Source organism: Equus caballus, chromosome 15 (genome assembly GCF_041296265.1).
Source record: "Equus caballus isolate H_3958 breed thoroughbred chromosome 15, TB-T2T, whole genome shotgun sequence".
In the NCBI taxonomy this organism is placed as follows: Eukaryota; Metazoa; Chordata; class Mammalia; order Perissodactyla; family Equidae; genus Equus; species Equus caballus.
Window position 1 is genome coordinate 43,718,877 of NC_091698.1, and position 11,240 is coordinate 43,730,116.

The following is an 11,240-nucleotide window of genomic DNA, read 5'->3' on the forward strand; positions in this document are numbered from 1 at the left end:
TGGGTGTGCCCAGATAATCCAAGATAATCTATTTTAAAATCAACTGGTTAGTAACCTTAATTACATCTGCAATACCCCTTTTGCCACGTAACATAACATATTCACAGGCAAAGGGGCAAAAGTCATGGGGGCCAAAATTCTGCCCACCACATAGATTTTACACAATGACCTAGTATACACACATATAAATGAAAGAAAAATTAATACTTACCCTTTACTCAGTGCAACACTCTCCTGCTTTCAATAGATTACTTAAAAATGCCAGTGGCAACATACTACATTGATTCCATGTCCCACTAATGGGCTGCAACCTCTAATTTGAGTTTATCTTGGAAAAAGGCCAGCATGCACTTTTAAATTCCCATTTGCAATAATAAGAGGAGGCCCCTGAAAGGACCTCGAGGGTCTGTGTAATCCCTGAAATTATAAGCAAAGTTATGAGACCAACTAATCATGAGAAAAACAGACAAACCCATGTTGGGGACATTCTATAGGATACCTCCCCCGTGCTACTGAAGGCTGTCAAGGTCATGAAAAATGTGGAAAGACTGAGAAACTGTCACAGACCAGAGGAGATGGGGGAGACATCAAAAGTAAATGCAACATAGTATCCTAGATTGGATCTTAGAACAGAAAAAGGGTATTAATGGGAAAACTGGAGAAATCCAAATAACGTCTGGAGTTTAGTTAACAGCAACGTATAAACGTCAGTTTCTTAGTTTTCACAAATGTACCTGGCAAATGTAAGATGTTAACAATGGGGGAACTAGGTGACGGGTATACAAGAACTCTGTACTATCTTTGTAACTTTTCTGCAAATCAGCATTATTCTAAAAGAAAATTTATTTATAAAACATTACAGGACTGAGCATCTATACATCTTTCTACGGATATCTGTAGACCTTCTATCTTCAATCCATGATCCAAAAACACTTCAGACCCACTGTCTGTGGCTTCCTGCTGCTCTCCGTGACCACTGCTTTCTAAGTACACTGCCTCTTTCCCGCTATGTGACCTGCGCCTTCCCTCAAAAACCAAAATTTAGGTAGACCTGGGGGAGGGGAGAACGGGGAGTTCTTGTTTAATGGGTACGGTTTCAGTTTGGGAAGATGAAAAACGTTCTGGAGATGGATGATGCTGATGCTGCACAACAAAGTGAATGTATTTAATGCCACAGAACCGTACATTCAAAAATGGTAAATTTTATGTGATATATATTTTGCCACAATTTTAAAAATAAAAATAAAGGAATGGGTACTGATACATGTTATAACAAAGATAAACGCTGAAAACTATCTAAGCGAAAGAAGCCAGACACAAAATACCACATAAGATTCTGTTAATAATGTTCTAAAATTGACTGTGGTGATAATTGAACATATCTATGAATATACTAAAAACTATTGAAACATATACTTTAGATGAGTAAATAGTACACTATGTGAATTATATCTCAATAAAGCCGTTAAAAATTTGATTGGTTTTAAATCTAGGATCACATTTATTTGAACTTCCAAAGACCCTAAATGGCATCCTATAAATTCTGGAACCACATTCTGGTGGCATGTTGGGGAAAAAATGAACAAATAAATGAGAGACTGAGGTTCCCAATGTCTGGCAGGGAAGATCAGAAAGGTCTGTGATTGGGCATGTGTGCTCTCCAGTCAAGAACAAAGTCAAGATTATACAACGCACTAAGCTGAAGTTGATCACAGACCTTTATTCTGGTCCTTATCATTCATTAAGCAACCTGCACAAATCATTTTCTTTATCTCTGCCCCAAGCAGCAGCAGCTGGATCCAGGCCGGCAATGGAAGACACAAGTAGTGAAAGACCTTGCAGAGAAAAGCTAACATGTGAGCCCTCTGCTTGTCCCACCTTAGGAGAAGGTAGAACAGAAAGTGTGGCAGTGCAACACTCCAAAGACTCTTCTTCAAAGCTGAGGCCTGCAGAGGGGCTAGCTGAAGGACGCAGGGGAGGGCTCACAAAACTGCCCAGCTCAGCAATCAATCCAAAGTACCTAAAAACACAAAGAGCAATGAGTAAAGCATGGTGCCTCCAGAGCTGGAGGAGCATAACAAGCCGGGCCAAGTTAAAATGGAAGCTGCTTTGGGACCAGTAGTTATCTAAGACCAAAATACTCGTTTTGAAGAATATCAATTCAAAAGATCCTCGGGGAAAAACACAGCATCACAGAGGGTGGGCAGCTGGGAATTAAGCACACTGTTTGGACAGTTAGAATTAGAGGTGGGAAAAGGGCTGAGAAGTTGTTGCGTTGGTTAATGAGCATTTGTGGAGACCATAAAAGGGGTGAGTGATACTAAATAAATGAGGTAAGTTCTCTAAGCAAAGGGCTTATAATCTTTCGAGAAAGTTCCATTTCAAGATGGGAGACTGAGCCCACAAGTTTGTATTCCCTTCCATCCAAGATTCCATTCAAAACGAAAAAAGGTTTAAGAAAGGTATAAATCTACAACAAAGAATGGAGGCCCATCAGCAGTCAAGAGATTTCAATAAAAAGCTGAATAATAGAAATGTGACTGATGGATGTTTGAAAACAGAGCAGGGGAAAATGTGCCTAGAATGAACACAGAAGAGCTGCAGCAGAGGTGGAGCCCGCGTGCCGGGAGACTCACGGGAGGCTCCAGACTCAGACACAGGAATGAGACAGACGCAAGGCTACGATAGGTTAATGCCCCCAGGGTCTGTATGAGAAATGGCTGACCCCATCCCCCCACAACCCTCCCCGAAGGCAGCACTACCAGAAAAGAAGCATTTAAACCTAAGTTGAAAACAAAATCAGAGGGTTCTCTTCTAAAGAACTAAATGTATTACCTGGAGAACTAGAGCAGCTTCTGAAAATGCCAGCTCGCCACAGTAACGCTTTCTGCACTCTGGCCTTTGGAGGCCCACCGAGTAACACCTGGCCCCGCTCCTGCCCATCCTGAAGTAAAACTGTCAGGCAAAAACCACCCTCCCATCCACACACGTACACAGCTTCCAAACAGGCTTCTGATTCTCTCATTCTTAAATGGAATGAAAATTACCAGGCATTTGAAGAAAGCCTACATGATGAAAGACTAAGATTTATTTAAAAAAAAAATAAGAAAAAGATGACGACCTAGAATAAAACAGATAATTCATGGAAAAGAACACATAAGAAAACAAAGCAAAAATATCTCTAATTTAAAAAAAAAAAAAAAACAGCCTCTGCTTTTGATAATGGCAACATTCTGCCGAGAGCAACTGATCAAGCTGAGTAAAATATTTTTAAAAAGAAAATCCTTCAGATATTGAAAAGGCATCAAGAGCAGGCAAATCCAAAATCTAGAGAAGGAAAGAACACAAAGAAAACCCAGCTTCCAAAACTGCTTTTGCCCTGAGGGCATTTGCCAAACCGAAAGACAGAGGTGAGAAACTGTGCTGTGATTTCTGCGGGGTGGGTTGAGCAAATCAAGAGTCAAATCTGGGAGGCTGCTCAAGTGGGAAGGTCTGATAACCACTCCCTTTTTTAAGGCTGGAGTCCCAAAAGGCTACACCCTCACAGTAAGGCTGGACTAAAATAAAGTCAGCCCCCTCACCAGCCTGCAATCAGGGTTCGCATCATGGTGATGAAGGAATCCCCCAGTCTTGGATTTGGAAAGGAGGCCCCGCACCGACCGACACACCCCCAGGTGCCTTGCAGAAGCACAGGAAACTCTTCTTTGGAGAAAGGTTTCATCACACAAGCCTCAAATTATCCAACAAATAATCTTCTCAAGTACAATGACCAATATGCCAAAATAACTAGGCATATAGGGGAAAGACTGTGAGACAGTTCTAACAGAAATAGACAGAAAAATAAAAGAAAATAAACCAGCCTCAAAAGGCTTTGGACATTAGATTGGACACAGACCTTTAAACAACTGTACTTCCTATGTTTAAAGAAATAAAAGATGAGCGTCAAAACATTTGCAACAAGTACATACAATAAAAAGTGACAAAAGAGATTTGAAAATAACTAAATGGAATTTGCAGAACTTAAAACACAAAAACAAAAACTAAGAAATCAATAGAAAAGTTTAAATGAGACAAGACCACTGAAGAGAGAATTAATAAACCGGAATGTGAGTAAAATTACACACAATGCATCATGAAGAGGCAAAATTATAGTTGAGTTTTAACATATGTTTAACAGGAATCCCAGAGAGAAAGGAGAAAGAACAAAACAGAGCCAATATCTGAAAAGATACTGGCTGGGACTTCTCCAGGACAGCTGAAAGAAATCTATCCATAGATTTAAGAAGCCTAAACTGACTACAAAAAGCGAAATCTATACCTAGATACATGAGAGTGAAACTACAGAAAAATCAAAGAGAAGAACTTAAAAGCAGACAGAAGAAAAAGGGACAAATTAGCTTCAAAAGATTAACAGACTAAATGATTTCTCAACATAAACAATGAAAGCCAAAAAACAGTACCATGATAGCTTCAACGTACTAAAAGAAATAATTTCCCACCTGGATCCCTATATTCAGCAAAATAGCCTTCAACAATGAAAGTAAAATAAAGGCTTTTTCATACCAAAAAATAAAAAAGCAGAGAGTCAGCTACCAGCAAACCCATACTAAAGGAAGTTCTAAAAGATTTAAAAGAAAATAATCACAACTGGAGGAGAAGAAATATAAAAAGAAAAAAGCAAAGACAACATAAATATATGGATAAATTCATATATCATTGCCTGTATAATATAGCAATAATAATGCCTTATGTGGATTGTCTAAAACAAAACAAAAACACTTGACAAGAACAGCATGAGTGGGGACAAGGGACTGAGAGTTACTGGATGCTAAGATTCCACCTTGCTGAGGATGAGAGGGAAGGTACTAACATTAGGCTCTGATAAATTAAGGACGCATGTAGTAACTGGTAGAGTAACAACTAAAAGAACAGAGTGTATAACTTCCAAACTGATACAGGAAAAAATAGAATAATAAATTATACTCAAAAAAAGGGCAAAAAATGGGAAGAAAAAAATAAAACAGGCAAGACAAATAGAAAGCACAAAATAAGATGGTAGATTTAAACCCATATGTACCTAGTGGACCTAGCACCGCTCATCAGGCCATGCTGTGGCAGCGTCCCACACAAAATAGAGGAAGACTGGCACAGATGTGAGCTCAGCAACAATCTTCCTCAAGCAAAAAGAAGAAGATCGGCAACAGATGTTAGCTCAGGGCCAATCTTCCTCACAAAAAGAAAAAAAAAGCACTTAAAAATATTTCAAATCAAATGACAACGAAAATACTACCTATTAAAACTTGCACGATACAGCTACAGCAGTATCCAGGGGGAAATTTATAACTTAAATGCATATAGCAGAGAAAAAAGCTAAAAATTAATGAACAAAAGATCCATCTCAGGAAGTTAGAAAAGAGCAGAAAATTAAATGCAAAAAAATTTAAAATGAAGAAATAATAAAGGGCAGAAACTAATGAAATGTGGAAAAATACATAATAGAAAGAATCAACAAAACCAAAGGTTCGTTCTTTGAAAAAACTAATAAAACTGACAAACCTCTAGAGAAAGTGATCAAGGAAAAAGAGAAAAGGCTCTCATAACACCAAGAATAAAAAGAGGACATCAACAAATATACACATTACAAAGATAACAGAATACCGTGAAAAACTTGATGTCAACAAATTTAGATAAAATGTATAAATTCTTACAAAAACTATAACTCTTTGGGGAGTGGAAACTGTCTCAAGAAAATTAAACCAGAATGGTCCTAAAAACATTCAAAAAACTGAATCAATAATCAAAAATATTCCCACAAAGACAATTCCAGGCCCAGATGGCCTCACTGATGAATTTCAGCAAACATTCAAAGAAATAATTCCTATCTCACAAAGTTTTCCAGAGAACAGATAAAAAGGGTACACTCCCCAAAAAATTGTATGAGGCTCACATTCAATATGAAAAACAAATGCCAATCTCTCTTATGAACAATGACGCAGCATTGCAATTTGACTAAATCCTAGTATTTAGGGATGCATGCTTATGTGGTAAAACTATAAAGAAAAGTCAAGGAAGTAACTACCAAAACGTCAGGATACAGTTGTCAGGATAGGGGGTGGAGAGACATATGATGAAGGAATACATACGGGCCTTCTGGGCTGACAGTATCCTATCTCTTGGCCTAGTTGATGGTTACAATGGTGTTCATCTGATTATTTACTGACTTTACACTTGTTCTTTGTGTTACATTTCATATGGGAAGGCTTAAAAAAGAATACAAATAGACACACATTTGCATAAAATATCCAGAAGAGTACACAACAGACTAATAAGAGTTGCCGGCAGGGAGGGGCCCTGCATGGGATTAAAGGACAGAGAGGGTAGAGAAAGACTGTTCACAGTACTGTTTTTCAAGTTCCACACCCAACCTACAGCTAAAGCAGGGAAGACTTAACTACGATGAGAAGATATGTTATCAGCCTTGACAATGGCAAAGTACAAGTACAGATGACACAAAGTGAGAGCTGGAAGTGGGCTCAACATGGGAAAGGAAGGGATAGGTGCACCAACAGTCATGCATCACAAAGTGGCGAGAAAACAAAAAAAATAGATATTCTATATGTTATGTAAACTGAAAAGGTAACAAAGGAACTAAAAATGATGATATAACCACCAAAAATCAGACAGGAGAGAAGGGATTTGTGGGGTAGTACAGGTTAGCCAAATCTTCACTTATCATAGCAGGGAGTCAACAGATAACATCTACGGTTGATAAGTCAAAGACAAGCATGTCATTTAGAAATATAAGTAAGCGCCTGAAAAGCTAAAAGGGAAACAAAAGGGTGAGAGGCAGCAGTTACACTTCATTGTAAGCCATTAGGTAACTATTTGATTTTTAAGCATGAATATATACTGCCTTGATTAAAAAAGAAAAAACAGAATAATTTTCTACTTAGAACATACACAGGTAAGGATATAAAACATTTATTTTACCAGGTACAAAATAATATATACTGACTGAACCTACAGGGTCTAAAATGGCCAAAATTCAGATCTACTAATGTGCGGTAGAGCAGACGGCTTCAATTACTGAGCTTATTGGATCAGAAGATGAAAATGAACACATCTACCACTCAAGAAATGGGCCATTTATTAAAAATCCAAGCTGGGGCTGGCCCGGTGGTGCAGTGGTTAAGTTTGCACACTCCGCTTCAGCGGCCTGGGGTTTGCCAGTTTAGATCCTGGGCGCGGACCTACACACCCCTCATGGAGCCATGCTGAGGTGGTGTCCCACACAGAAGAACTAGAAGGACCTACAACTAGGATATACAACTATGTACTGGGGCTTCGGGAGGGGGAAAAAAAAAAGAAAAGGAAGACTGGCAACAGATGTCAGCACACGGCCAATTTTCCCCACCAAATTCCAAGCTAAGCTCTATGGCACGGTGGAGGCTAGAGAAGGAAACTGCGTAAGATCTCTCCACTTCTGTTCCCAGCGCCCTCCAGTTTAGTACCCACAGGTCAGTAGTGTTATGTCTTTAAAATACAAACTTGATCATATCACTCACCTCTTTGAAAAGCTGGTAACTAAAAATGAACATGTAAGGTAGACTCTAAACATTTTTGATTGGGGAACTGACAGGAACTCACTCACAAGAAGTTGCCTGCCTTAGGTAGGCAGCTAACAAGTTATTTTTAAGAAAAATGAGTACACAGAAAAAAAGGCTTAAGAAAGATCTACAAATTAAGAGAATACTCAATAATCTAGGTTTGAAGCTGGCCATGGGAATATATCTTAAAAGACATTTAAAAGAATATATCGAAAGGGCCAGAGGCCTAGGTTGATGTACAGATGCAGAACAAAGGAGTAAAAATAGGTAATGAGGCCTGAAGGAGGTGATGAGAACACTCTGGTATGGTAAAGAGGAGAATGAACTCTAGGCGCAGGGCTTTCACACAACTATCCAATCAGAATATGTGTAGAGAAGAGCAAGCTGATCAGATTTAGGAATTAAGTAGGAGAAACAGCTCTAAGAGAAGGTAGATAAAATGAGGCATTTCAAATATTTTCTATTTCAATGACAAGATTTAGTTAGCACATGAGTTAATCCGAAATTCCTAAGAACAGATACAGGACAGACTCTCCCTGCAGCAAAATCATCGCTTTACACAGATCGTTGAAGAGAAGGAACAAGTAACCCTTTAAATGTTGGCAACTGTTTCTGAACTCTAGCATTATGATGAGGAGGAAGATTTATATCTAGAGATGGAGATCAAAGCAAGAAGCAAACTTCTGAGTCCACCTAACTCCACTGGGGTCTTTATACTCCCTTCCATTTTTTACGGTTAGCAACATTCAGGAAAAAGTTTTAATTACCCAAGGGAATAGAATTAAAATTGCTAAATCTCACCAGATTTAGCAAGTCAGTTTTTCCTATCTTAACAGGAAGTAGGGAGAAAGAATTATCCCTACACAAACAAGGAAGAACCCGGCATCAGTTTTACAAGGTTGTGAACTTAGATCATTAGCATGGAAGGCCAAACGGAAATGACCACCCATTGATAAAGAACTCACCTTCCAGAAAAGCAAATTCATCCACAGCTTCTATTGCATTATCTGAAACACAAGGTAAAGGGACACCTGACCAACTCAGATCATTTGGACATCAGCCCCCCCAAAAAAGCACAACCCACGCACTGAAGGGCATGAGGTTTTATGAAAATGTGGGCATTTATAAAATGTGTTCCTCGCTGTCTTGAGATCCATTCCTATACTCCACCACCAAATCTTACCGATCATCTGTCTCTCTACAGGAGTAAGAAATACCTGGGTAAATACTGTTCAGTGGGGGGAACCTCTTTGCTCTGAAAGTCATCAGAGAAGAGTTTGGCAATAGAGCCAGGAAAGTAAGATGACAGTATATGAAAGCTTACACATGTGTGAAGGTCACCAACTAGAAAGAAGAGTCAGAAACCAAACCCTCACGTTCCAGGGGGAAAAGAAATGTCAAGCCTGGTACAACACGGCAGAAGGTATAAAGGGGTCTAGTTAGCTCTGGCAACACCTAGACTCCTTTCACTCTCTGCTATGGCACCTCTCCAGCCACTCAAAGTAGAGAAATCCTAAAGGTAAGGGCTTTCTGTCAATGTGGCAGTCCAACAAAACACCGATAGAGACCCTGTGGCACCTCTCTTCTTACAGTGATGCCTTCTCAACCAGTGAAAGGGAAAACCTTGCCCAGCCCTCGCTTGTCCGCCCCCAGATCCAGGATACCACAGTGACACTCTACCCAAATCTCTCCTCTGCAGGGTTTTCCTCTTCCCTTGTTGGGCACAGCAGTAGGCATCTTTTGCAATGGTCTCCACAAACAGTTCCTGTGAAGCAAACAAAGAGAATTGTACCAACTGGTTCTAGCACAAGTCTTGTGAGTGCTCCTGTTTGAGTCAGGGGAGAGGGACGAAAGGGGGCTCAGATGCATGGGGAGGGTCTCAGGGCAGCTGAAGGTTGTCCTGGACTTCATGATGGTCTATTCCCCTTCCCACTCTCGCAGTAGCCCAGACACGTCCCTCCTCCCTTCCTTGTAAATTCATCCCACTCATTCACTTGAGACTCCTACAAATTCTGTGTTAGACACTGGAGATGCAAATTAAAGTCGTCGTCCAGGCCCTCGTGAAGAGGCAGGTGTGTTAACAAACCAATACAACCACCCTACGTGACCCTTCTTCCGTCTTCCCTTCCTACACTCACAGCTCACAATCGGGCCCCAGCACCTCTCCCACCTCCCTGTCCCCAGTACATCCCACACTCCCCAAATCCAGCCCAAGGCGCCGCTAAGCTCCACCCCCGGAAGTCCCCGAGGCCCCGCCCCTCGCCACGCTCCCCGGCCCGCCTTGTGTCCCTCTAGTTCCCGCCGCACCGCAGCTCGTGCCAGAATGAAGATGGCTTCCTGTCCCGCGAGCGTCACGTCGGGGTCCGCCTTCACCAAGGCCTTCACTCGCGCCAGAGGCAGCCTCGAGAGACGAGCCCCGGGCGCACCCGTCGGGGCTTGGGGCGGAGGGGCCACTGCCTCCCCACCGGGCCCCTCCTCCTCCCGGGGCGTCCCGCTTCCAGCCGCCGCCGCCGCCGCCGCCGCCGCCATCCGGCCCCGAGCGTGCTGCGCGCGGCCGCCGACTGTGCGCGCGCAGGCGGCTCCGGCCCCTTTCCCGCGCGCACTGGAGGCCACGCCCCCTGTGGACGCGTGGCTCCGCCCCTCACGCGGCGGGGCGCTTCCAGGACCGTGGTGGGCGGGTACTGGGCGGTTTTATCTCTGCCTCCCTGCGCGATCCCGGCTGCTGGTCTCTCCGGGTCTCTGTTGCTCCTCCCGGTGACTCTCCGGCCTGGTTGAGCCCGTGTGGCGCCTCTTGGTGAATGTGGTGGCTGGGCGGGGCTGGTGCCCGGAGGAGTGCCAGGTCTGGAGAAACCCAGACCCGACCCGCTAGAGAGTCTCAGTCAACTCAGAATGATACCCAAGGCTGGGAAGGGCAAGTGTCCGAGAGAGGCCCGGACCTTCCCCGGAGGGCCCAGCCCGGAAAGAGGGTACTGAGGAGGGCGCAAAATCTGGACCAGCATCAAGGAGAGCAAGATGCTCTTGAAGGAGGGCTAGGACTTTGCAGGCAGAAATGGCAGAGGTTCAGTCCAGACCGGAAACCACAAGAAAAAGGCATAGAGGCTGGAGAGGTTGAAGTTGTGGTGATCACAAGGCATCCAAGTTTGTGCAATCACGAGTTGCATCAGAGCATTGGTTCTCAAACTTTTTGTTCGCAGGATCGCTTTACGCTCTTAGAAATTATTGAGAACCACAAAAAGCTTTTGTTTCTGTAGGTTATATCAACATTTATTGTATTAGAAATTAAAGTTTTAAAATATTCATTTAAAATAACTAATACACTGTGTCATTACGTTACGTTATCTGGCTTAATAAGGAAGACAACTGGATTCTCTGGCTGCTTCTGTAAACGTTATCACTTTTCACGAATCTGGAAAACACTGCATCTTATTGAGAGAATGAGAATGAAAAGGGCAAATAACTTCTTAATATTATTAAGAAAACAGTTTTGACTTCACGGATCCTTGAAAAGGGTCTCTCAGAATAACCCCCTTCCCCACCCGCCATTGGTCCCCACACCACACTTTGAGATCTGCTGGCATCGAGGAACAGTTGATACTTGCAATAACAGGTTTAACTAAGTCAATTCTGTTATAA

At 42.2% G+C, this 11,240-nt stretch overlaps 1 protein-coding gene across 1 annotated transcript; it reads right to left on the reverse strand.

Moving 5' to 3' along the window:
* Positions 1–1,700: 1,700 nt before the first annotated feature.
* POLE4 (DNA polymerase epsilon 4, accessory subunit) lies at positions 1,701–10,903 on the reverse strand. The gene is made up of 4 exons (XM_001499751.6): positions 9,915–10,903; positions 9,288–9,372; positions 8,573–8,614; positions 1,701–2,020 (listed from the first exon to the last, which is right to left on the reverse strand). Exons 1-4 carry the CDS (start codon positions 10,134–10,136, stop codon positions 2,007–2,009), a joined length of 363 nt encoding a protein of 120 aa, XP_001499801.2. The 5' UTR covers positions 10,137–10,903; the 3' UTR covers positions 1,701–2,006.
* Positions 10,904–11,240: the final 337 nt, after the last annotated feature.